The sequence below is a fragment of the Hyla sarda genome, chromosome 6 (assembly GCF_029499605.1).
Source record: "Hyla sarda isolate aHylSar1 chromosome 6, aHylSar1.hap1, whole genome shotgun sequence".
Taxonomy (NCBI): Eukaryota; Metazoa; Chordata; class Amphibia; order Anura; family Hylidae; genus Hyla; species Hyla sarda.
Window position 1 is genome coordinate 264,317,461 of NC_079194.1, and position 27,389 is coordinate 264,344,849.

The following is a 27,389-nucleotide window of genomic DNA, read 5'->3' on the forward strand; positions in this document are numbered from 1 at the left end:
TTCTGACAAGAAGGTCAGTAATGGCGCCCACACCCGCTCCTCTCCCCGAGCACACGTCATTCGCATATGCGCTTGCGGGGAAGCGAGCGAGCGAGACGCCGCCGGCAGACGACTGCTGCCGAAAGCGAAAAGTAAGCCGGCGCTTCATGCGCCCGCATAGTAAAAACGCTGCGGCTGTCAGCCTATAAAAAACACACACACACATATCGTTCAGGAAAGTGAAAAGTATGAATAAAGCTGTGCCCCAGTCCAAAAATGCTCCTGCTCACCCCAGCAATAAATATATAAAAAAAAAACCCTGTCCAGGCTAGCCAAGCTACCACGTGCGAGCGAGGTGAGCAGGGAAATAGGGAGACCCAGACCCATGAGGTACCACCCCAGGCAATCCACCCCACTAGCCCACCAGGGAGCATTCACAGGTCTCTTTAGACGCCGCTGTCGGCTTTGAAAGCGGCGATCTAAAGGGTTAATAGCCAGCCGCGGCGATCGCTGCATGCTGGCTATTAGCGGCGGCCCCTGGCTACTGCAAACAGCCAGGGGCTGCAGAGTATGAGCAGGCAGGAGTCCGGAGCCCGCTCCATACAGACTGCTGAGCGCAGCATGCTGGCAATTAACGGCGGTGTGAGGTGGAAACTTGCGCCCCGTGCAGACTTGTTGCTGCTCCTCCCCTCAGCTCTCCGAAGCTAGAGCTGGGGGGAGCGAAGGCAGAGGACGCAGGTCTGCACAGGGAGAAAGACGGCAGAGCAGAGGAGATAGGACGTACACAGCTTCTCATCTCCCCTCCCCCTGCTCTGCATTCGGAGGACGCAAGTTTCCACAGCCGGGGGCTGCAGAATATGGAGCGGGCACAAGACGGGAGCCCGCTCCATACAGACTGCAGAGCGCCACAGCGCTCGTCAGGTCCGGCCCTGCTTGCCCGAAGCCAGGCTAAGGGCCAGAAAAATTCACCTGCCCGGCGCCACGAACTGCATGTAAATGGGGTGTAACTGCTCACTGCACCCCTTATTACTTTCCATCATGGGTGTAGTTTCCAAATTGGGGTCACATGTGGGGGGGGGGGGGGGGGTCTTCTGTTCTGGCACCATAGGGGCTTTGTAAGCGCACATGACCTCAAACTTCGATTCCAACAAAATTCTCTCCCTCCAAAAGCCCAATGTAATTCCTACTCTTCTGAGCCCTGTAGTGCACCCACAGAGCACTTTACATCCACATATGGGGTATTTCCTTACTCATAAGAAATGGTGTTATAAATTTTTTTTTTGGGGGGGGGGGGCTTTGGGGGACACACAGAGACCGTGGGTATATCTTGTTGACACTAGGCATACAAAAAGAAAGTAGGCCCCTCCTGGCAGGATATACCCTGCCTACTGACTGAGCTAATTAGTTTAGTCGCAGAGCAGTAGGAGAAGACAGACAGAAAAAAAATAAATAAATAAATAAACAGGGTGCTGTGTCCCCCCAATGGATCCTCTGTGAAAGATTTTTACAGTAAGCAAAAAAAAAAAAAAAAACTCTCTCTCTCCCCCCCTCTCTCCCTCCCCAAAACAGAAATCAGGCAGAAGACAGAACCACTGCCGCCTGCAACACCTTGCGACCCAAAGCGGCCTCCGCGGATGCTAAAGTGTGCACTTGGTACAACTTTGTCAAAGTATGCAAGGACTTGTAAGCCGAAAGCCCGAAAAGGTGGGACTTTCCCTTTACGCAGTACGATTCAGAGATGGCGGACCGGATCCACTGCGAGATAGTCGCCTTGGAAGCTGGAAGACCCTACGGAATCACAAAGAAGGCGTCCCCCTGCCAGAAAGAGGAGGTGATGATAAGATAGATCCGGACAGCTAGAACCACATCCTGACAATGGAGGAAATGCTCAGAGTTGGATGGAGCCAGACAAAATGAAGGGAGAACAATCTCCTCGTTCATGTGAAAGGAGGAAACCACCTTGGGCAAGAAGGAGGGAGGTGGCCGAAAGACAACCTTTTCCTGATGGACCAAGAAGGGAGAGAAACAATATAGAGAGCAGCCAGCTCGGAGACCCTCCTAATGTCGGTAATGGCAATGAGGAAAGCGACCTCCCAAGAAAGAACGCTTAGAGAAGCATCCCGAAGAGCCTCACTCAAGGCGCAAAGCACCAGGTTCAGATCCCAAAGAGGGGTGGGAGACAGGTATGGTGGAGCCGCATGGGCCACACCCTGCAGGAAGGTGCGGACCTGAGGTTTGGAAGCTAACTGCCGCTGAAAGAATAGAAAGAGCCAACACTTGACCCTTAAGGGAGCTGAACACCAAGCGCTGTTCCAGACCAGATTGGAAGAAAGCGCGGAAGGGAGGAGACAACCGGGGAGACAGACTGAGCCTCACACCACTGAAAATAAGCCCGTCAAGTGTGGTGGTAAATCCTAGCGGAGGAAGGCTTCAGCCACCATGCCATCAAATGCAGCGACAGTAAATTGGGGTGGCAGAGAGGACCCTGGGAGAGCAGATCGCGGCAAACTGGAAGACGCAGGGGTAAGTCGTCGACCAGCCAAATTAAGTCGGTATACTACGCGCGCCTGGGCCAGTCTGGGGCCACCAGAATAGCAGGAACGCCCTCCGCCTTGAGTCTCCTCAGAACCCTGAGCAGGAGAGGGAGAGGCAGAAAGAGGTAAGGAAGACTGAAGGATGACCATGGGATGACGAGTGTGTCTACGGCCAGATCCAGAGGGTCTTGTGACTTTGCGACAAAGCAAGGGACTTGTCTGTTGTGGAGTGACGCAAAGAGGTCCACGTCTGGGGTCCCCCAAAGATCGCAGATCTGTGCAAACACCCCCAGAGGTAGAGACCACTCCGCTTGATCTGCAGAGGAGCGGCTGAGAAAGTCCGCTTCTCAGTTCTCTACACCTGGAATGTGGGTTGTGGCGAGTCTCAGCCCAGAGCAGAATCTTGGAGACCTCCTCCATCGCCGAGCGACTGAACATGCCGACCTGACAATTGATATATGCCACCACAGTGGCGTTGTCTGATTGGACTCGAACAGGACGACCCTGTAGGAGAATCTCCCAGTGGAGGAGGCAAAGAAAGATGGCACGGAGCTCAAGAAGATTGATGGGGAGATGAGCCTCCTGAGAGAACCAGCAACCCTGGTCCTCAAGCACACCTCCCCAAACCAGGAGACTCGCATCGGTCGTGATGACCTGCCAGTGGATGGGAAGAAACGCCCCTGGAGAAGGAGTGGAGCCAACACAGAAGTGCAGAAGAATCCAGCGATCCAGAGTGGACTTTGACTTCTTCCACTGGGCCAAGATGGCCAGCTGAAGAGGGCGATAGCGGAACTTGACGAAAGGGATGTCTCCATGTCTCCACCATCCGGCCGAGCACCTCCATGCAGAAGTGAATCAGAACAAGAGAGGTGCGCCATAGGCAACAGATACCCTTCTGCAGGGAGTGCAACTTGTCCAACAGAAGATTAATACGGGCCCAGAAAGACAAGAGACTGGTAGGGAGAAAGATTGGACTTTTCCCAGTTGATCACCGAACCGAAGGCAGACAGACCCTAGGAGCCGTAGCGAAGGCCAAAAGGGAGAGCCACGAACTGGAAATTACCTGCAGGGACAACAAAGTGGAGGAAACTCTGATGGGCAGGGAAAATGGAGATGTCCAGATAGGCACTCCCCCCGATGGCACTCCCCCCGAGTGGAGGGACTCCATGCGCAAATGGCGGTTGAGTAGCTTGAGGTCCAGAATGGGGCAGTCAGAGCCCTTTTTCTTGGGGACGACAAAGAGATTTGAGTAGAACCCCAAAAAAAACGCTCCCCTGGAGAAACTGGTGCAATTACTCCTTGAGCGAGGAGGGTACTTAAAAAGGAGTAATCCAGTGCTAAAAACCTTATCCACTATACTAAGGATAGGGGATAAGTTTCAGATGGCAGGTGGTCCGACCGCTGGGGCCCCGTCTTGCTGGCCAGATAGTGGGTGTTGATCACCGCACAAAGCGGAGGATCCTTAAAGGATGCTGCGTCTGCCAGAGGCAAGGTAGTAGATTTGGACAGACGAGAAACTGGAGGATCTACTGCAGGTGATGCTGTCCACTAGGAAACCAGATCCGGAGGAAAGGGAAACCGAGCTTGAATCTTCTTGGTTCCCTGGAAACGTTTGTCCGGATACTTCCAAGCCGCGTCCAGAAAGCTGTCAAATTCAGCATGAGAACTGAAAACCTTGGGGGAATGCCGAGAGCAGCGAAAAGAAACTTCTGCATCAGGATCCAAAGTTCTGGAATCCTCCAGATGAAAAGTGTCTTTGATGGCTGACACCAAGCTGTCCACAGCAGGGTGGTCCTCATGATCAGATTCCAACCTGTCATCCGCTACTTCCCCTGGAGAGTGGGAGCATGGGTTGGTAGCCTTAGACTGGGGTGCGAGACCTAGAACGAGGAGTCGGGGACCTGGGATGGTCACTGGGGAAGTGGGCCCCAGAGTGGGGGCGCTGCCGGTGAGCTGGTTAAGAGTAGCTTGACCTACAGGAAGAATGTCTATACCGAACACGAGACTCTGGAGAAAAGCCTGGGGAAATTACTTTAGGGCATTTGGGAGAGTGCTGGGAGTGGGGGTCAGGAGAGACCGAGCAGGACTACCTGGGGTTCGTGCGCAGGAAAGACCGCTCCAAGGCTGAAGCCACTGATCTGGTGACCCTAGCCAGGTCGGAGATCTGCGCCCTGCGGGTTCTGGAGAGATATCCTGAGAAGAAGGCACAAGGGGGATGGAGCGCGTGGTGGAGCAAATGGTGGTTCCACTAAACAGGTGGATTCAGTGGAACCACCGGGCATTTTGGTCTTGCAGCCCACACAAGAATAGTAGGTGACCAAGGCTGCGGTCGCCTGTCTGGGTAGGGGGTGTCGGACATAGTTGGTATTAAGAAGTAGTCAGCAATAAAATGTAACAATCTCACCCAGGTCCTGTGTCCCTTGGTTGGAGCAGAAAGCAGGCTGGAGCTGAGCTGTGATCCTTGACTGAAGCTGTAAAGCCGGCTTTGGCTGTGTCCCGGCAGGAGCTGAAGAGGCAGGTAGCAGCTGAGTCTGCAGGCAGGCAGAGAGAAGGGGGAGGTGCCGGCTGCACTGACCCAAGATCAGGACGGTCCCAGTACCAGAATGGCGTACTATTGGAGCCAAAGTGGGAGGCACCCAAAAGTTGACTCCCCAAAGAAATCATTGGTCGCAGAAGAGAGTAGAGCGGGGCCCCCGCCAGCATGCTTGTAATAAGGGAAGTGGGCAGAGCAAAGTCCCGGCGAAGGCCACAGCCTCAATTAACAAGCACCATGAAGCGCGTACATGCCCCAGAAGAGGGCAGAAACTAAAGTAATAAAGAGCGCCGGCCGTGCGCCGCAGGGGAGCTGACAGAGGCTGCGGGCAGGCGCTGGAGCGCTGAAGATTCTAGTAAGCAGTGCTGGCGGTGGGGGGAGGTTGCCCTGCTATCACCCGACATGTGCATAGAGGGAGAAGGTTGAAAACCCCTAACCCCTAGAATAAAAAGGTAGCTATCACCATCAGGAAAATTCCCCTGGGGCCCCAGGTAATAAGGAACCCCAAGAGGTAGATGAAGAGGTGCTGTAGAGGAAAGGGGGGGGGGGGGGGGACATACTCACCCTAATCCACCATACTCACCTAAGATGTCTTCAGCCAGCTATGGTCACCTGCATCGTGTCAGGCTGAGACACGGGACGAGCAGGGAAGGTACAACCCCAGGAGCTGGCCGTTGGCGGGAAGGGGTCAAAAGGTGCATACTCTATGCCCATGCCCCTTAGCCGCATATGGGTTAACAGGTAGTGCCGTGCTCCTGAACCCCCACCAAAAAAAAAAAAAAAAAAAAAAAAAAAGGAGAAAAAAGAACCTACAGACAGGCTCTAGCTATAAAATAAAAAAGGAGACAAGGTCTGGAGAACTCCAGACCTGTGTCGGCCTCCTACTGACATTAAGCTAAAACTGATTAGCTCAAAGTAGGCGGGGTATATCATGCCAGGAGGGTCCTTCTTTCTTTTTGTATGCCTAGTGGCGGCAACATATACCCACGGTCTCCGTGTCCCCCAATAGAGACGACCGAGAAATCCAATTTAAAATTTTCACACCTGTAGAGTGTTAAGGGTCACTATACCCCTTGAGGTGCGTCATTTCCCAAATAGTGTGATTTTTTTTTGCTGTTCTGGCACCAGATCACCCATCTTCCTCAATGTGACATACCCCCCCCCCAAAAACCATTTCAGCAAAATTCGCTCTCCAAAAGACCATTGTCGCTCCTTCCCTTCTGAGCCCTCTAGTGCACTTTACATCTACATATGAGGTTTCTCCTTACTCGAGAGAAATTAGGTTACAAATTTTGTTTTGTTTTTTCTCTTTTTTCCCCTTGTAAACATGAAAAAAAAAAAATGGGTCTACAAGAACATGTTAGTGTAAAAAATATTACGATATAGAATTTTCCCCTCCACTTTTCTTTTAGATGTGCAGTTTTCATATTGGTGTCCATTATAGGGTATTTCTAACATAAAGACCCTCAAATTCACTTCAAAACCGAAATGGTTCCTGAAAAATTCAGATTTTGAAATTTTAGGGAAAAATTGGAAAATTGATGTTAAACTTTGAAGCCCTCTGACGTCTTCAAAAAGTAAAAACATGTCAACTTCATGATGCCAACATAAAGTAGACACATATATATGAATCAATATATAAATTGGCATGTCTATTTTCCTCACAAGCAGAGAGTTTCAAAGTTAGAAAATGGCTAAATTTTCATGAAATTTGGGAATTTTTCACCAAGAAATGATGCAAGCATCGATGAAAATTTACCACTAACAAAGTAGAATATGTCACAAAAAAACTAATCTCAGAATCAGAATGAAAAGGTAAAAAGCATCCCAGAGTTATTAATGCATAAAGTGACAGTGGTCAGATGTGCAAAAAAAGGGCTCAGTCCTTAAAGGGGTACTCCGGTATAAAACATCAACTGGTGCCAGAAACTTAAAAACATTTACCCTTCCAGTACTTTTTAGCAGCTGTATGCTATATAGAGGAAATTCTTTTCTTTTTTAATCTTGTCCACAGTGCTCTCTGCTGACACCTGATGCCCGTATCAGGAACTGTCCAGAGCAGGGAGAAAATCCTTATTGCAAACCTATGCTGCTTTGGACAGTTCCTGACACAGACAGAGGTGTCAGCAGAGAGCACGGTGGACAAGACATAAAATAAAAAAGAATTTCCTCTATAGCATACAGCTGCTAAAAAGTACTGGAAGGGAGAATTTTTTTTTTAATAGAAGTCATTTAGAAATCTGTTAAATTTTTTTGGTACCAGTTTTTTTCGGGACATATTGTACTTTATAAAACTGGTGCATTTTTGTTGACACAAAGCATTTTTTCTAAAAACTTCAAAATATTGTGAAAAACTGGAAAATTTCTGGCGTTTAAAAAAAATTTTTTTATGGTGTACACTGTGCGGTAAAAGTGATGTTATATTTATTCTGTGAGCCAGTACGATTGTGGCGATACCCATTTTATATAGCTATCTATGTTCTTTTTCCTTTTCTGAGCAAAATTCTTTTTCTGCCATTCATTTTCCAACAGCCGTAACTTTTTTATTTTTTGTCCGACGCCATTGAGTAAGGGCTTATTTTTCGCGTAATGAGCGGTACTTATTATTGGTATCATTTTTAGTGCTACGTGCTACCTTTTGTATTCTGCTATTTGTACCAAAATTGGCGAATTTTGTGCTTTTTTTCTGTTTTTTTTTTTTTTTTTACGGCGTTCACCGTGCGGGATAATTTACATTATAGTACACGTCATTACGGACGTGGCAATACCTATTATGTATATGATTTGTGTTTTTGATCTTTTTTTGGTGATCACAGGGCTTTTATTGGGAAAGGGGCATTTTTTATTTATTTATTTTTTTTTACACTTCATACTTTTATTGAAGAACTTTTTATTCCTTTTTTTTTTTTTTTTTTTTTTTACACTTTTTACAGGTTATACTATGCTGCAATACATTTGTACTGCAGCACAGTATAACCTGATGAGCTGCAGACACTACAGCTTGTGCGATCCAGCCTCTGGCTGGATCTCACAGGCTTCCTTAACAGGCATACAGGAGGTCATGATCATACAGGAGGTCATGATCTCCTGCTGCCATAGCAACCAACAGTGACCCGCGATTGTATCGTGGCGCCGGCATTGGAGAACATGCTGTTAATGCTGCCGGGACCGGAGCGATCGCGGCTCCGGCAGCTGTGGCGGGACTCCGGCTGTGATTGACAGCCGGTTCCCGTCGCCAACCTCCTGCGCTTCCCGCGGCAGTGCCGGAGATCGCTATGTCGTATGCATATGTCCAATTGCGCGAACGTGTCGGATGATTGGACGCATGCATATATCCTCTAGCGGGAAGGGGTTAGCCCCTTGGGGAAGGAGCCCATTATTACCCTAAGTAGGGGACCATTTTTTTCAAATCTGACCACTATCAATTTATGCATTAATAACTCTGGGATGCTTTTACTTTTCATTCTGATTCCGAGAAGGTTTTTTTGTGACATATTCTACTTTATGTTAGTGGTAAATTTTCGTTGCAACTTGCATCATTTCTTGATGAAAAATTTGAAAATTTTGCATTTTTCTAACTTTGAAGCTCTATGCTTGTAAGGAAAAGGGACATGTCAAATTACATATTGATTCACATATACAATATGTTAACTTTTATGTTTGCATCGTAAAGTTTACATGTTTTTACTTTTTGAAGACAGAGGGCTTCAAAGTATAGCAGAAATTTTCCAATTTTTCCAGAAAATTTCAAAATTTGAATTTTTCAGGGACCAGTTAGAAGAGTTTAGAAGTGAATTTGAGGGTCTTATGATGCAAATCCCCTATGATGGACACCATTATGAAAACTTCACCACTCAAAGTATTCAAAATGACATTCAAAAAGTTTGTTAACCCTTTAAGCGTTTCACAGGAATAGCAGCAAAACAGAGGTGAAAAATCTAAATCTCAATTTTTTACACTAACCGGTTATTGTGGCCCCATTGTTTTCATTTTTACAAGGGGTAAAAGGCCCCCCAAAACTTTTAACATTTTCTCTCGAGTAAGGCAATACCTCATATGTGGATGTAAAGTGCTCTGTGGGTGCACTAGAGGGTTCAGAAGGGAAGGAGCGACAATAGGATTTTGTAGAGCAAATTTTGCTGAAATGGTTTTTGGGGGGCATATCGCATTTAGGAAGCCCCCATGATGTCAGAACAGTAAAAAAAAAAAAAAAAAAAAAAAAAAACACAAGGCATACTATTTTGGAAACTACACCCCTCAAGGAACGTAACAAGGGGTAAACTGAGTCGTTACACCCCACAGGTGATTGACGAACTTTCATTTAAGTGGGACATGAAAATGAAAATTTAGATTTTTAACACTAAAATGCTGGGGTTACCCTAAACTTATCATTTTCACAAGGAGTAATAGGAGAAAATGCCCACCAAAATGTGTAACCCCATTTCTCTCGAGTAAGGAAATACTTAATATGTGGATGTAAAGTGCTCTGTGGGTGCTCTAGAGGCTTCAGAAGGGAAGGAGCGACAATTGGCTTTTGGAGAGTGAATTTTACTGAAATGGTTTTAGGGGGGGGCATGTTAGTGCTGGGCGGTATACCGGTGCATACCGAATACCGAAAATTTTTTCCTGCACGGTTGGGCTTTTGAAGAGAGAATTTGGTTGGAATGGAAGTCGGGTGCTATGTGCTTTTACAAAGCCCCCATGGTGCCAGAACAGTGCCTGCCCCCCCCCCCCCCCACGTGACCCCATTTTGGAAACTACACCCCTCACGGAATGTAATAAGGGATGCAGTGAGCATTTACACCCCACTGGCGTTTGACAGATCTTTGGAACAGTGGGCTGAGCAAATGAAAAACAACATTTTCCATTTTCACGGACCACTGTTCCAAAAATCCGTCAGACAACTGTGGGGTGTAAATGCTCACTGCACTCCTTGTTACAATCCGTGAGGGGTGTAGTTTACAAAATAGGGTCACGTGGGGGGGGGGGGTCCACTGTTCTGGCACCTTGGGGGCTTTGTAAAATGCATATGGCCTTCAATTTCAGCCTAATTCTCTCTCCAAAAGCCCAATGGCGCTCATTCTCTTCTGAGCCTTGTAGTTCACCAGCAGAGCACTTTACATCCACACATGGGGTATTTCCATACAGATAAGAAATTGGATTACACATTTTGGGAGGCCTTTTTCCTATTAACCCTAGTGAAAATGAAAAATCTGGAGTAACACCAGCATTTCAGGGGAAATTTTTTATTTTTTTTATTTTCACGTCCAAATGTAATGGCCTGTGGGGTGTTAAGGCTCACTATACCCCTTTGTTACGTTCCGTGAGGGGTGTAGTTTCCAAAATTGGATCACGCGTGCGTGCTTTTTTTGCGTATTCATGTCAGAACTGCTGTAACTCTCAACTACCCCTTGTGCAAATCAATTTAGACCTCAAATTTACATGGCACTCTCTGAATCCTGAGCAATGCTGTGCGCCTGCAGAGCACTTTGCGTCTACATATGGGGTATTCCCGTACCCAGGAGGAATAGAGTTACAAATTTTGGGGGTCTTTTTCTCCTTTTACCTCTAGTGAAAATGAATAAATATGGGGCAACACCAGCATGTTAGTGTAAAAAATAAAACATTTTACACTAACATGCTGGTGTAGCCCTAACTTTTCCTTTTCATAAGGGGTAAAAGCCCCCCCCCCCCCCCCAAATTTGTTAGGCAATTTCTCCCGAGTACAGTACAATACCCCATATGTGGCACTAAACTGTTTCCATGAAATACGACAGGGCTCCGAAGTGAGAGTGCGCTATGCGCATTTGACGACTAAATTAGGGATTGCATAGGGATGGACATATGGGTATTCTACGCCAGTGATTTCCAAACAGGGTGCCTCCAGCTGTTGCAAAACTCCCAGCTTGATTTGCAACAGCTGGGATTAGAAACACTGCCGTATGAGACGTTTTTCACTTTTTTTTTTGGGGGGGGGGGGCGGGGGGGGGGCAACTGTGTAGGGGTATATGTAGTGTTTTACTTTTTATTTTGTGTCAGTGTAGTGTAGTGCAGTGTAGTGTCTTTAGGGTACATTCACATGGGCGGGGGTTCTAAGTGAGTTTTCTGCTGGGAGTTTGAGCTGCGGCATATTTTCCGCCGCAGAAGGAAACCCACTGTAGACCCGCCCGTGTGAATGTACATTCAAATGGGGGGGCGCACGCCAGAACCTTCAGCTGTTGCAAAATTACAACTCCCAGAATGCACACAGACCGCACATTAGTGGGGAACCACTGAGTTAGGAAACAGACTCTAGCACAATGATTCAAACCCGTGTGCCTACAGCTGTTGCAAAACTATAATTCCCAGCATGCCCAGCCAGTCAGGGCATGCTAGGAGTTGCAGTTATGCCACAGCTGGGGAAGAACAGTTTGGAGACCGCTGAGTAGTAGTCTCCAAACTGGAGCCCTCCAGATGTTGCAAAACTACAACTCCAAGCATGCCCAGACTGTCCAGGCATGCTGGGAGTTGTAGTTCTGCAATATCTGGCCCTTCATATGTTGCAGAACTACACTGCCCAACATCCCTGGCTGTCTGGGCATGCTGGGAAGTGTAGTTTTGCAACATCTGGGGGGCTACAGTTTAGAGACCACCGTATAGTGGTCTCCAAACTGTGCCACTTCAGATGTTACAAAACTACAACTCCCAGCCAAAGGCTGTCTGGGCATGCTGGGAGTTGTAGTTTTGCAACTTTTAGAAGGCCACGGTGAAGATCACTTACCGGCGATCTTCACCGCAGCCTCCTCCGCCGCACTCCTGATGTCTCCGCTGTCCGATGGTCTCTCCCGCCACTGCCAATGCCGCTAAGTCCGGTCCCCCCCCTTGGTTCTCCCCCGCTCTGCACAGGAAATAATTTTTTTTATATATACACACACACATCAACTGGCTCCAGAAAGTTACAGATTTGTAAATTACGTGCTACAACCTACCTTTTGTACTCTTTTATTCCGCTATTTGTACCAAAGTTGGTGAAATTTGTTTGTTTTTTTTACGGCATTCATCGTGCGGAATAATTTACATTATAGTTTTATAGTACATGTCATTATGGACGTGGCAATACCTACTATGTATATGATTTGTGTTTTTGATCTTATTTGGTGATAATACAGGGCTTTTATTGGGAAAGGGGCATTTTTTATTTATTTTTATACACTTCATACTTTTGTTGAAGAACTTTTATTTTTTACACTTTTTACAGGTTATACTATGCTGCAATACATTCGAACTGCAGCACAGTATAACCTGATGAGCTGCACACACTACAGCCTGTGCGATCCAGCCTCTGGCTGGATCTCACAGGCTTCCGTAGCAGGCATACAGGAGGTCATGATCTGACCTCCTGCTGCCATAGCAACCAACAGCGACCCGCGAGTGTATCGCGGCGCCGCCGTTGGAGAACAGGGGGAGAGCGCTCCCCCTGTCAACACCATAGATGCCATGATCAGGATTGATCACGGCATCTATGGGGCTAATGCTGCCGGGACCGGCGCAATCGCGGCTCCGGCAGCTTTGGCGGGACTCCGGGTCCCGTCACCGATCTCCTGCGCTGCCCGCGGCAGTGCCGGAGATCGCTATGACGTATGCATAAGTCCAATTGCGCAAACATGTCGGATGATTGGATGTAAGCATACGTCCTCTAGCGGGAAGAGGTTAAAAAGTCTTAATCCTTTTAATAATTATCAGCTACTGAAGTTGAGTTGTTCTTTTCTGTCTGGCAACAGTGCTCTCTGCTGACATCTCTGCTTGTCTCGGGAACTGCACAGAGTATAAGAGGTTTGCTATGGGGATTTGCTTCTAAAATGGGCGGTTCCCAAGACACGTGTCATCAGAGAGCACTTAGACAGAAAAGAGCAACTCAACTTCATCAGTTCATAAGTACTGAAAGGATTAAGATTTTTTTTTATAGAAGTAATTTACAAATCTGTTTAACTTTCTAGAGCCAGTTGATATATATAAAAATCTGGATAACCCCTTTAACCCCTGAAGGACCAGGCCCATTTTGGCCTTAAAGGGGGTAGTCCAGTGGTGAAAAGCTTATCCCCTATCCTAAGGATAGGGGATAAGTTTGAGATCGCGGGGGGGTCCGACCACTGGGGGCCCCCTGCAATCTCTCTATACGGGGGCCAGGCTCTCCAGCCAGATAGCAGATGTCGACCTCCGCACGAAGCGGCGGCCGACACGCCCTCTAAAAACATCTCTATGGCTGAGCCGGAAATTGCCGAAGGCAGCGCTTCGGCTCTGCCGTAGAGTTGTATTGAGGGGGAGTGTCGGCCACCGCTTTGTGCGGAGGTCGACACGCCGCCTTCCCGCGGACTGTCGCGGTTCCGTACAGGAGATCGCAGGGGGCCCCAGCAGTCGGACCCCCCGCGATCTCAAACTTATCCCCTATCCTTATTATAGGGGACAAGTTGTTCACCACTGGACTACTCCTTTAACCTGTTGGGGACGAAGGGCGTATGCATACGCCCTTGCGTCCTGGTACTTAAGGACGAAGGGCGTATCCATACGCCCGTGGGAATTTCGGCCCCCGCCGCACGCCGGGCGGGGACCGGGCCGGGGTGACTGCTGATATCTATCAGCAGGCACCCCGTACAAATGCCCAGGGGGGTCATTAGACCCCCCCATGTCGGCGATCGGCGCAAATCGCAAGTGAATTCACACTTGCGATTTGCGCCGATTCCGGGTCATTACGGGTCTATGGTGACCCGGAATAGAAGGGGGATCGCGGGTGTCTAAGACACCCACGATCCCCCTAAAGCGATAGGAGTGAGGTGGCAGAGTTGCCACCCCTCCTATCTCTGCTATTGGTGGTCTAGACGCGACCACCAATAGCAGATACGGGGCGGAGGGGTTTACTTTCGTTTTCCCCGTTCTGCCCTCCCACCGGAGTCCACTTACCCCTCCGGAGGCAGCGGAGCGACGAGGATCGGCGGCGGCGACGGAGATCTGCGGCGGCGTGCGGCAGAAGAGGACGGCTCCCGGATGCGACGGAAGCCGGTGAGTAGTTGCATAGCAACATCTAGAGGGCTACAGTCTGAGACCACTATAGTGGTCTCTAGACTGTAACCCTCCAGATGTTGCAAAACTACAACTCCCAGCATGCCCAGACAGCTGTTTGCTGTGTGGGCATGCTGGAATTTGTAGTTTTGCAACAGCTGGAGGTCTGCAGTTTAGAGACCACTGCACAGTGATCTCTATACTGCCCTCTAGATCTTGCAAAACTACAACTCCTAGCATGCCCACACAGGCTGTTTGCTGTCTGGGCATGCTGGGAGTTGTAGTTTTGCAACATCTGGAGGTCCACAGTTTGGAGATCACTGTTCAGTGGTCTCTAAATTGTAGCACTCCAGATGTTGCAAAACTACAAATTCCAGCATGCCCACACAGCAAACAGCTGTCTCGGCATGCTGGGAGTTGTAGTTGTGTACCTCCAGCTGTTGCATAACTACATCTCCCAGCATGCCCTTCTGTGATCAGACATGCTGGGAATTGTAGTTTTGCAACAGCTGGAGGCACACTGGTTGGAAAATACTGAGTTAGGTAACAGAACCCAACTCAGTATTTTCCAACCAGTGCGCCTCCAGCTGTTTCAAAACTACAACTCCCAGCATGTACTGACAGACCGTGCATGCTGGGAGTTGTAGTTTTGCAACAGCTGGAGGCTCACTGGTTGGAAAATACTGAGTTAGGTAACAGAACCTAACTGAAGGTTTTCCAACCAGTGTGCCTCCAGCTGTTGCAAAACTACAACTCCCAGCATGTACTGACAGACCATGCATGCTGGGAGTTGTAGTTTTGAAACAGCTGGAGGTTTGCAGGGTACATTCACACGGGCGGGTTTACAGCAAGTTTCCTGCTTCAAGTATGAGCTGCGGCACAAATTCCTAGCGGGAAACTCACCGTAACCCGCCAGTGTGAATGTACCCTAAAAACACTACACTACACTAACACCTAATAAAGAGTAAAACACAACATATACACCCCCTTACACTGTCCCCCCCCAATAAAAATGAAAAACGTATTGTACAGCAGTGTTTCCAAAACGGAGCCTCCAGCTGTTGCAAAACAACAACTCCCAGCATTTCCGGACAGCCACTGATTGTCCAGGCATGCTGGGAGTTTAGCAACAGCTGGAGGCACCCCGTTTGGGAATCACTGGCGTAGAATAACCCTATGTCCACCCCTATGCAATCCCTAATTTAGTCCTCAAATGCGCATGGTGCTCTCTCACTTCGGAGCCCTGTCGTATTTCAAGGAAACAGTTTAGGGCCACATATGGGGTATTTCCGTACTCGGGAGAAATTGCACTACAAATTTTGGGGGGCTTTTTCTCCTGTTACCCCTTATGAAAAGGAAAAGTTGGGGTCTACACCAGCCTGTTAGTGTAAAAAAAAAAAATTTTTTACACTAACATGCTGGTGTTGCCCTTTACTTTTTATTTTCACAAGAGGTAAAAGGAAAAAAAAGACCCCCAAAATTTGTCACGCAATTTCTCCTGAGTACGGAAATACCCCATATGTGGGCGTAAAATGCTCTGCGGGTGCACAACAAGGCTCAGGAGTGAGAGCGCACCATGTACATTTGAGGCCGAAATTGGTGATTTGCACAGGGGTGGCTGATTTTACAGCGGTTCTGACATAAATGCAAAATAATAAATACCCACATGTGACCCCATTTTGGAAACTACACCCCTCACGGAATGTAATAAGGGGTACAGTGAGCATTTACGCCCCACAGGGGTCTGACAGATTTTTGGAACAGTGGTACGTGAAAATGAAAAATTTTATTTTTTGTTTGCACAGCCCACTGTTTCAAAGATCAGTCAAACGCCAGTGGGGTGTAAATGCTCACTGCACCCCTTATTACATTCCGTGAGGGGTGTAGTTTCCAAAATGGGGTCACATGTGGGGGGGTCCACTGTTCTGGCACCACGGGGGGCTTTGTAAATGCACATGGCCCCCGACTTCCATTCCAAACAAATTATCTCTCTAAAAGCTCAATGGCGCTCCTTCTCATCTGAGCGTTGTAGTTCGCTCGCAGTGCACTTGACGTCCACATATGGGGTATTTTCCATACTCAGAAGAAATGGGGTTACAAATTTTGGGGGGCATTTTCTCCTATTACCATTGTAAAAAAGTAAAATTTGGGGAAAAACCAGCATTTTAGTGGAAAAATATTTTTTTTTCATTTACACATCCGACTTTAACAAAAAGTTGTCAAACAACTGTGTGGTGTTAAGGCTCACCGTACCCCTTGTTACGTTCCTTGAGGGGTGTCGTTTCCATAATAGTGTGCGATGTGTTTTTTTTTTGCTGTCCTGGCACCATAGGGGCTTCCTAAATGGGACATGCCCCCCAAAAACCATTTCAGAAAAACTCACTCTCCTAAATCCCATTGTTGCTCCTTCGCTTCTGAGCCCTCTACTGCGCCCGCCGAACACTTGACATACACATATGAGGTATTTTCTTACTCGAGAGAAATTGGGTTACAAATTTTGAGAGGATTTTTTTCCTTTTACCCCTTGTAAAAATTCAAAAACTGGGTCTACAAGAACATGCCAGTGTAAAAAATGAAGATTTTGAATTTTCTCCTTCGCTTTGCTGCTATTCCTGTGAAACACCTAAAGGGTTAACACACTTACTGAATGTCATTTTGAATACTTTGGGGGGTGCAGTTTTTATAATGGGGTCATTTATCGGGTATTTCTAACCAGAAGACCCTTCAAATCCACTTCAAACCTGAACTGGTCCCTGAAAAATTCCGATTTAGAAAATTTTGCGAAAAATTGGAAAATTGCTGCTGAACTTTGAAGCCCTCTGGTGTCTTCCAAAAGTAAAAACTCATCAATTTTATGATGCAAACATAAAGTAGACATATTGTATATGTGAATCAATATATAATTTATTTTGAATATCCATATTCCTTATAAGTAGAGAGCTTCAAAGTTAGAAAAATGCTAAATTTTCAAATTTTTCATGAAATTTTAGCATTTTTCACCTAGAAAGGATGCAAGTATCGCCGAAAATTTACCACTAACATAAATTAGAATATGTCACGAAAAAACAATCTCGGAATCAAATTTATAAGTAAAAGCATTCCAGAGTTATTAATGCTTAAAGTGACAGTGGTCAGATTTGCAAAAAATGCTCCCGTCCTTAGGGTCATAATGGGCTCCGTCCCCAAGGGGTTAAGGACCAGACCAATTTTATTTTTGCATTTTTGTTTTTTCCTTCTCGTCTTCTAAAAATCATAACTCTCTCTTATATTTCCATCCACAGACTCATATGAGGGCTTGTTTTTTGCGTCACCAATTGTATTTTTGTAATTACATCACTTATTTTACAATAAAATGTACGGCGCAACCAAACAAATTATTTATGTGGGAAAATTGAAAAGAAAACCGCAATTTAGCAAATTTTGGAAGGTTTTGTTTTCATGCTATACATATTCTGGTAAAAATGACATGTTTTCTTTATTCTGTGGGTCAGTATGATTAAAATGATACCCATGTTATATGCTTTTCTATAATTCTACCGCTTTAAAAAAAATCTCAAACCATTTTAACAAAGTTAGTATGTTTGAAATTGCCCTATTTTGACCACCTATAACTTTCTAATTTTTTCCATATATGGGGCATTATGAGGGCTCTTTTTTTGTGCCATGATCTGTAGTTTTTATCAGTACCACATATACTTAGGTTTTACTTTTTATAAGATTTTTTTGCAATAAAATGTTACAAAAAAAAAAAGCAGCAATTTTTGACTTGTTTACGCCGTTCACCGTACGGGATAATTAACAATATATTTTAATAGTTCAGACTTTTACGCACGCGGCGATACCAAATATGTGTATTAATTTTTTTTACGCTTTTTGAGGGATAAAATGGGCAAAACAGGCATTTTATTTTTTTATAGGGGGAGGGGATTTTTCACAGTTAAAGTTTGTGTATATATATATATATATTTATTTATTTATTTTTTATTTATTTAATTTTTTACACTTATGTCCCCAATTAGTTGATTGATAATACTGTTCAGTGCTATGTATAGGACATAGCACTGATCAGTATTATCGGTGATCTTCTGCTCTGGTCTGTTCGATCTCAGACCAGAGCAGAAGACCCAGGGAGACAGCTGGAGCAAGGTGAGGGGACCTCCAGCCGCCATGCTGGATGATCGGATCCCCACGGCAGCGCTGCGGGCGATCAGATCATCCATTCAAAGTACCGTCCTGCCGCAGATGCTGTGATCTGTATTGAACACGGCATTTGAGGGGGGTTAATGGCGGACATTCGCGCGATTGCGGACGTCCACCATTACCGGCAGGTCCCTGGCTGCTTATAGCAGCCGAGACCTGCCACGTATGAAGAGAGCACCGCTCTGGTGCTCGCGATCATGGCGGCACGTAAATGTACCTCATGCATTAAGTACCATGTCCCCATGACATACATTTACGTCCATTGTCGTTAAGGGGTTAAGTGACAGGACGCGAGGGCGTATCCATACGCCCTCCGTCCCCAACATGCTAAGGTGAAAATGGGCTGCGTCCTTAAGGGGGTTTAATAAAAAAAGTGTAAACTATTAAAGTATAACATTAATATAACCGCACGGTCCATGGTCCAGGATTGATGACCATATACTGTACCAGAAATTTTTTTTTTTTTTATATATCAAAAAAAGTCCCATGAAAACAAAAATGGCACTGATAAAAACTACAGATCATATGGTGAAAAAATACCCTTATACAGCCCTGTATATGAAAGAGAGTCAGAAGGGGACAATTTTAAGCATACTAATTTTTGGACAAAAGTTAGTTTTTAAAGTCATAAAATAAAACAAAACCTACATAAATTGGGTAATCGTATGGACCTACAGAATAAAGATATCATTTTACTGAAAAGTGCAATGAGTAGAGACTCAAATTTACAATTTGTTTACTTTTTTCATTTTGCCCCTTAAATAATTAGGTGGGGTTAGGTAGGAAGAGAGGTAAGGGGTGCCCCCATCACAGCCACAGGTTTACTTAGATTAATCGGTCCTGTGGTTCATTTTATCCCATATTTTTATGACCTCTATAGGGGCTGATTATCACATCAGTAAGACGTCCTATCACTGGGGTGACAAGCATAGGGGCTAAAATGACCCCCAGGGCTAGGAATGTCCTGTATGAATACTGTGTGCTGAATTTCATATATGTAAATTATTAAAGGAGCACTCTGAAAAAATAAAAAATAATAAAAATTCCAGACTGCAAGCGGAGGGAGGGATTATTTAGAGTCTGCTCTTCCCCCAAGCTCTCCGAACCATTTCTTAACTCTGCGCCCCAGATTATTTTGCGTGGAGACATTGCCTCCGCCTCCCCGCTCTGTACTGCATCTTGGACTGTGTACAGTATGTAACAAGATTTTGCAAAACTACAACTCCCAGCATGCTTAGACAGCCAAAGCTTGTCCGAGCAGGCAGCGAGTTGTACATATATCTATAGGTTTTTTCCAAACATTGTGTTGTAAGCTTTTGCAAAACTACAACTCGCAGCATGCTTAGAAAGGCTTTGGCTGTCTGGGCATGCTGGAAGTTATAGTTTTGCAAAATCTACCTACATACTGTTTTGTAAACCATAAATTATACAGTCCAAGATGCAGTACAGACCGGGGAGGCAGAGGCAATGTGCCCCAGACGATTTTGCATAAAGACGGAGCCAATAAATGGTTCGGAGAACTGAGGGGAGGAACAGAAGCAAAGGCTGTCCGGGCATGCTGGAAGTTAGTTGTTTTGTAAACAGCTGGAGGCTCTCTGGTTGGGAAACACTGCTCCACAGCACAGTAAGTGTTTTACCAGCCTGGAGGGAACCTTGTGGGTGCCAGGATCCTAGGAAAAGATGGTGAAGCTCTTCATTTGAACACCTCCAGAGCAGAGCAGAGCAGCAGATGGATGGCTGAGGTTAGGGGGCGAGGTTACAGCAGAATTACGGAATTTTGGGCCATGGAATATAGGATAGGAGCACAGCAGTCACAGTACAGCACACAATGCGATCCTCCTGGCTCTAACAAATACTGTTAAGCCCTCACGGGTCAAACATTTGTGTGTGGGTGGCAGGATGGCTATCCTGCAAGCCCACAAGGTGGACCGCCTGCCGGGAATTTTCCCAGTATCGAAGTAGGCCAGTCCGGACCTGGCTCTGACCAATCACCTTAGCTGCGTCTCAATAGATCACATCACAGGTCAGAATCAGAGTTCAGCAAAACTTCAGCAACCTCAACCAAAACAGAATCTAAGGATATGTTCACATTATGGAATTTCCGTGCTTGCATCGTCATTTTTTGCCGGCTCTTCTTTCCGAAAATAACGGCGCTCAACTGACCCCATTGATTATAATGGGTTCCATCGGCATCCATTATTGGCCGTTATGACCCGTGAAAATGATGGCCGTCAAACTGACGGAAAAAAAAAAGGAGTTTGCCAGCTGTATTTTGACGGGGCATAACAGCAGTGTGAAAGGGGCCTTAAAAGGGAAATATTCAACATCTCACCTTATGTCATCAAGCAATTTCTAGCTTACTTGGAGAGATAAGGGGTTGAAAAGAGTTAGACATCGTTGCTTCCTTCCAATACAGTTCAGCTTCACTCAACTATTTTTAACGGTCTTTTCACACTTACAGTATCCTGTGCACAGTTGACGCGCAAAATTTTATGCTGCAGATTTCAGTGTAAACTAAATGATTAAACACAGCTTTAAATCATGCGCATCATATGTGCAGGATACCGGACGTGTGAATACATCCTCAGGGTAGGGTCAGACGTAGCACATCTGTAGCGTAATTGATGCTGCAGATGCGCTACTGACTATCCCTAGAGTGTGCCCCCTGCCGTGCCCTGCTTTGTCCGACGCTACGAGTAGAGACATAGGGATCCGAGTCACGCATACATGCGCATTGTACTCACAGACGCTGCCCCCTGAGCTAGGCCGAGAGCGCCAGCAATGTCTGAGTACACTGCGAATGCGACTCACAGACATTGCAGCCGATCTCAGCCTAGCTCAGTGTCTGCCTGTATTGGCGGATTGCTACTAGAAGCAGACAAAGCAGGAAACACTGGCACACCAGGAAGCACACTCTAGGGATAGTCAGTAGTGCATCCGCAGCTTTAAAGGGGTATTCCAGGCAAAAACTTTTTATATATCAACTGGCTCCGGAAAGTTAAACAGATTTTTAAATTACTTCTATTAAAAAATCTTAATCCTTCCAATAGTTATTAGCTTCTGAAGTTTTCTGTCTAACTGCTCAATGATGATGTCACGGGAGCTGTGCATGATGGGGGAATATCCCTTGCAGGATGGGAGAATATCCCCATAGGAGCTGGACAGCTCCCGGGACATGAGTCATCAGAAAGCAGTTAGACAGAAAACAGCAACTCAACTTCAGAAGCTAATAACTATTGGACGGATTAAGATTTTTTAACCTCTTAAAGGACCCAGGACGTATGGGTACGTCCTGGGTCCCGGTCCTGCGATATAACGCGGGGTCACATGGTGACCCCGCATCATATCGCGGCGGGCCCGGCGTGATAGTGAAGCCGGGACCCGCCTCTAATAGCGCGCGGCACTGATCGCGGTGCCGCGCGCTATTAACCCTTTAGCTCAAAGCTGAGCCGTGCGGCTAAAAACGAAAGTGAATGTTGCCGGTTAGCTCAGGGAGCTGTTCGGGATCGCCACGGTATAATCGCGGCATCCCGAACAGCTGTAGCACAGGAGGAAGGTCTCTTACCTTCCTTCCTGCAGTCCGATCGCCGATTGAATGCTTCAAGCCTGAGATCCAGGCTTGAGCATTCAACCGCCGAAAACACTGATTGAGCCATTCCTATGGAGATGGATCAATCAGTGTAAAAGATCAGTGCATGCAATGTTATAGCCCCCTATAGGAGCTATAATATTGCATAAGAAAAGTGTAGAAAAAATCATTAACCCTTTCAGTTATACCTTCCCCTATTAAAAGTTTGAATCACCCGGCATTTCCAGGAATAAAAAAAACACAGTGTAAATAAAAATAAACATATGTGGTATCGCGGAAATGTCCGAATTATAAAAATATACCACTTTTTAAACCGCACATTTTTAAAAAATTCCATAGTCCTTCCCTTCAATTCCCTGGTTGAACTTGATGGACGCATGTCTTTTTTCAACCATACTAACTATGTAACTATGTAACTAAAATAGCGCATTTTTGATCACTTTTTATACCACAAAAAAGTGAATAAAAAGTGATCAAAAAGTCTGATCAGAACAAAAATGGTACCGCTAAAAACTTCAGATCACGGCGCAAAAAATTAGCTTTCATAGCGTCCTGAACACAGAAAAATAAAAAAAAGTTTAGGGGTCAGAATATGACCATTTTAAAACGTATAAATTTTCCTGCATGTATTCATGATTTTTTTCTGAAGTGAAACAAAATCAAACCTATATAAGTAGGAAATCATTTTAACCGTATGGACCTACATAATAAAGATAAGGTATCATTTTTGCCAAAAAAAAATGTACTGCGTAAAAACGGAAGCCCCCAAACTTACAAAATATCAATTTTGTAGCACATTGATTTTTTTTCCAGTTTCACCGTAGATTTTTGGGTAAAATTACTAATGTCATTACAAAGTAAAATTAGTGACGCAAAAAATAAGCCATCATAGAGAATTTTAGGTGAAAATTTTAAAGAGTTATGATTTTTTAAAGTTAAGGAGGAAAAATTTTAAATGAAAAAACTGAAAAAGCCCGGGTCCTTAAGGGGTTAATAGAAGTAATTTACAAATCTGTTCAAATTTCCGGAGCCAGTGGATATATAAAAAAAAAAAAAGAGTTTTTGCCTGGAATACCCCTTTAAATACGCTGTGGATGCACCCTACCCTAAGGGTACGTTTGTTTTTGCTGCAGATTTTGTGCAGCTGATTTTGCTATGGGAAGCAAAATCAGCTGCACAAAATATGTAGCAGATCGTGTATGTTTGACCGTAACCCTTAAGAGGAACAGGGCATGCTTTTCCCGCTGAGAACAAGAACTTGTGGATTCCTGTTCCACTGAGTGTAATAGCTAAATGTAGTGTGCACCTAGGCTTATTTATGCTTCCAGCATCTTATTAATCCAGAAAGAATTTCCGCTCTACTTTGAGCACATGAGATCTTTTTCAGTACTCAAAAAGTTAGGACTACTAAGTATTAGATTCTGTCTTTGATATTAGCCCAGGAATTTCATTCTATACAGTCACAGCAACATAATGTTTCAGGTAGTCATATCATGTAGCACTTCTCTAGCATGCTTATATGTACTCACTGTGTAATGCATGTTGAGGGTATCCCCTTTCCGAGATTTAATGGGACAATTTTCCATTCTCTTCTTCACACCAATCTGCAATTTCTTACTTCCCTCTTTAGCAAAAGTGAGGGGAAGCAGCGAAAAGACAAGTAGGCACCATAGAGGGTTGAATGACAGAGTATTCATGATGATTGCAGGATGGGCACCAAAACAGTCACAGTTTTCTGTAAAGATTAAATAAAAATGCAAAGTGCTAGTAAGAAGAGATCTTACTTCTACAACAGCAGAGAATGGGTGGACAGGACACATGTAGACAAGGGAACATGATCATCTTCATACTCTAATGTAATGTATACAGGAAAGATCAATAAAGGACCAATTTTACCATGATCATTATTTATCTGAGTCTATTACACTGACAAAAATATGCTACGGTTGAAAACATACAGATCCTTTAAAGTGATACAACCTGTATAGGACTGTACTCAAATGTGGTAGAAAGGGCAGAGAATAACTAGAGTAAACGAACAGTATAGGTTATTGGGGTCTTGTCTTACATGAGACAGATGAGAGGATGCACCACGCAGGGGCTCTCAGAAGAAGTTTTGGCCAGTAATGTTATATCGGTAATATCACTTACCTTTGTTGCTGGCTCTGGTCACATAGTTTAACAGGTAGAATTCATGTTTGCCACAAAATTGGCAACAGCACCATATTATTTTATCAAAAATTATTCCTTCCCGACCCCATTTAAAGAACTTCTAAAAGAGACCCGACGTGCCCCTTTCTAAAGGGGTGAGAACCCTGTATAGGAATAGTTCCTCCAAGCCCCATAACAAAATTATCAGCATGCAGTATACAGCACCTCATAGCACCTGGTTTTAGCACCATATATAGAAATAGGAAAGCAGCACCAGTAAATCGGCTTAGTGCAGTGAATCAAAGTGCACCCTAGAAGTGTCTTACTCCCCCCAAAAGGTGACAATAGACTCCCCAAACACCCTCCCCCATAAGGACAGACACGCACAACACGCACACACAACAGTTTAGATGTCTCCTCCACAGGACGAGGTATACTACCCCATACATCTGTTCAAGGTTCACCCTTATCAGAAAACCCCGGTTTAGTGTTACGAGGAGTCCACTTGGTGTTGTCCGCCATTAAATATGCACTTCTATGTTTCCTAGGCTCTCGAGGAACCCATACCTCCTCCTTCCCTAAGGGCCAGGCAGAGCCCTGCTTTCCTTCCCCCTGCTCTCTTAGTACCCACACCTCACTACCTGAAACCCTCTGCCCATTTTCCCCTCTTTTCCCTCCATCTCTTCTAGTCCATTCTCTTAGCACCCACACATCTTGCTGTTTCTGTGCTTCTCCTCTCACCTCTCCTCGACAACCCCAAGCCTGTGGCGTCTTTCCCCTTCTTCGCCCAGATGCTGTACGACAGGAACCAGCCCAACCTTGCCACCAGTTGACCCATTCCTGCAATTCAGGGGTGTCTCCTATTTTTTCAGCCTTTTTGGTGAGAGGTTCAGAAATATCCCCCAGGTTCACCCCACCATCCCCATTTTCTTCATCTAGGTGCTCTCCTACACGCAGAGTACTACTCAGCGAGTAACCGCTCTCCCTAGATTGATCCTCCTCTGCCGTATCATTTTCCACATGCGGGGTACTTTCAGAGTCCCCTAAATAGAGATGAAGGCACCAGCACCATGTGCCCATCTCTTCTACATTCCCACATCCTTCTAAACTTGATTTCTCCAATGACCCCATTTGAGGGCACTGAGCAGGCACTGAGCAGTTCTGTGACACAAATTGTACATGCTGGTAGTTCACAGGGTAACAATTCTTGTCTTCCATTTCACCATCCCATTCCCTGTCACACCTACCCAATCCTGTAGAATGGGCCCTGCTAGTATAACCACCCTGCTCTGTCTCAAACCCCTCTGTAGAGCCACTACACCCATTCCCTGGACTCCTGAATACCTCCCTATAGCTGGCATTAGATTGTGAACAGTCTTCATGAGGTCTTGTACTGTCAGTTCCCTCTTTATTAAAGCCCTTGCTCCCCCCCAGACCATCTCTGGACCCTCTCCTCTCAATCACCATTGCAGTTCCTATATTTCTATTAATCTCATGTCTCCCGTCTCTCAAGTCTGATGTCCCAACATCAGTCACCTCTGTGCTGCTACTACTCAATTCACACTGGGAGTCTTCTTGAGCATCCCCCTGTTCTCCGATGTCTTTAAGTGCCTCCTCCTCTAAGCTTTCCCCCCTATATAGATCCTGAAAGCTACTATCATCCATGCTCTGGTGCCCACCCCCCTGCCCTGGCTCTTGGCATGCCCCATTGGCATGGCCTTGCTTCTTGAAGGACTTGCTTTTCTTCCATTTCTGCAGCATCTGGACATCAGGAGTGACCCCCTCTGGTGCAGGCATCTCCATCCTCTCCTGCTGTTTATAGGCTCCATCAGAAGTGTCTCTGCCCCCTCCACTGGCCTCACATGGTGGCTGGTCACTGATGGCATCTCCTTGCCCTGGATATCTATCATTGATCCTGTTGGGGCTGCCCCCCCGCCATGAACAGTCATCAGGGGCCATATTGTTTGGGGACCTGTCACTTGTCACCTCCTGGGGGAGACCCTTGCTACTGCCTCTTCCCCAGTACTTGTTCTCATCCGTATGGCTTCTGGTCAGTACCCTCTCCCCCTGCTGAGACCCGATCACATAGTGCGAACTGCTGCGTTCCGCAATCTCCTCCACAGAGCTCCTTTCCTGCACCTCCGTGTCCTCGTTGACTTCCTCGACCCCTTCCAAGCCGCTCCCCCTCCAGTCCTCCATTTTACGCCCCATAATTAGATCCTGTGGGCCCCTTATTACGTCCCAGGTCACCTTGGGTCCTCCCCGGTGTCTTCTCCTCTCCCTGCCCCGGGCCCCCGCACCCCGCTCTTCCCCCGGCCTCCTCATCCCCCTTTCCGGTAATACTGCCCTCACCTCTCCCCTGATCTGTCTGCACACCGCAGCTTCACACAGACTTAACCCCTCTTCCGCATCCGTGTACGTCACCTCTACCCTCGTCCAATCACAGAGTACAAAACATCACCAGCGCTCGCTAATTGGTTGGACCGGGCTGTCATTGTTAAATGCTGAGGGGCCAGGTCGGGACACAACGGTATGCTCGGGCTTGTATGTGCAAATAAAGAAAAGGGGAGGCTGAAAAATAGTCCACTTAATACCACGAGAAATATTGACGCATATGACTAATGTGAGGGAATACTGTTTTAGAGACAAATGGCGGCCCCTAAAATACTGCGAAAGTGGTACAACCCGGTGTCTAGACTGCTAAACCTAGTAACAAAAGGAAACCTTTAGAGACTAGAGAGAAACTCTGCATAGAGATACAGTCATGGTCGTAAATGTTGGCACCCCTGAAGTTTTTCAAGAAAATGTATTTCTCACAGAAAAGGATTGCAGTAACACATGTTACTATGCACTTGTTTATTCCTTGTTTTTTGCCTTTAAACTAAACCAAAAAAGGGAGGGAAAAAAAGCAAATTGGACATAATGGCCCTCATTTACTTAGAAAATCGGGTTGTAAGTTTATCTTGCTTTCTTACCCGACTGCTTTTTTCCCCTGGTATTTATTATTATGTCGCATCTTGTTTGTTGCACGTGCGTTTTGTTGATTTTGGTTTCCAACTCCTCTGAGCTGTCGGGAAAAAATCCACAACAATTCAACAAATTCGGGTTGGAAACCTTTATAAATACGTGGGAAAGCTCAGAAATGTCGGGTTACGCCCCTTTTTCGGGTTTGGGAGAATCCACATCGGGTCCGTCGGGAAAAAATGTCACATCGTGTCGCAGACTGGCGCACCATGTCTGCGACATGGCGCAGACAAAGATGCGACAAAAAAACCCGACAAAAGAAGTCGGGTTTAGAATAGTAAATGAGGGCCAATGTCACACTAAACTCCAAAAATGGTCTGGACAAAATTATTGGCACCCTTTC

General features: G+C 45.9%; 1 protein-coding gene across 3 annotated transcripts in view; it reads right to left on the bottom strand.

Moving 5' to 3' along the window:
- FKBP2 (FKBP prolyl isomerase 2) overlaps positions 1-26,511 on the bottom strand; it is a 132,492-nt gene extending 105,981 nt beyond the window's left edge. Inside the window, exons 1-2 of one of the 3 annotated variants that reach the window (XM_056527182.1) lie at positions 26,375-26,511; positions 23,401-23,606 (exon numbers count right to left, since the gene is read on the bottom strand). In XM_056527182.1, the coding sequence (XP_056383157.1) occupies positions 23,401-23,568 (168 nt within the window). In that variant the 5' untranslated portion in view covers positions 23,569-23,606; positions 26,375-26,511. Of the gene's footprint in view, positions 1-23,400; positions 23,607-24,022; positions 24,715-24,763; positions 25,003-26,374 lie in introns of those variants that run through there. The other 2 variants (XM_056527181.1, XM_056527183.1) reach the window with 2 other exon arrangements.
- Between the last annotated feature and the right edge of the window lie 878 nt (positions 26,512-27,389).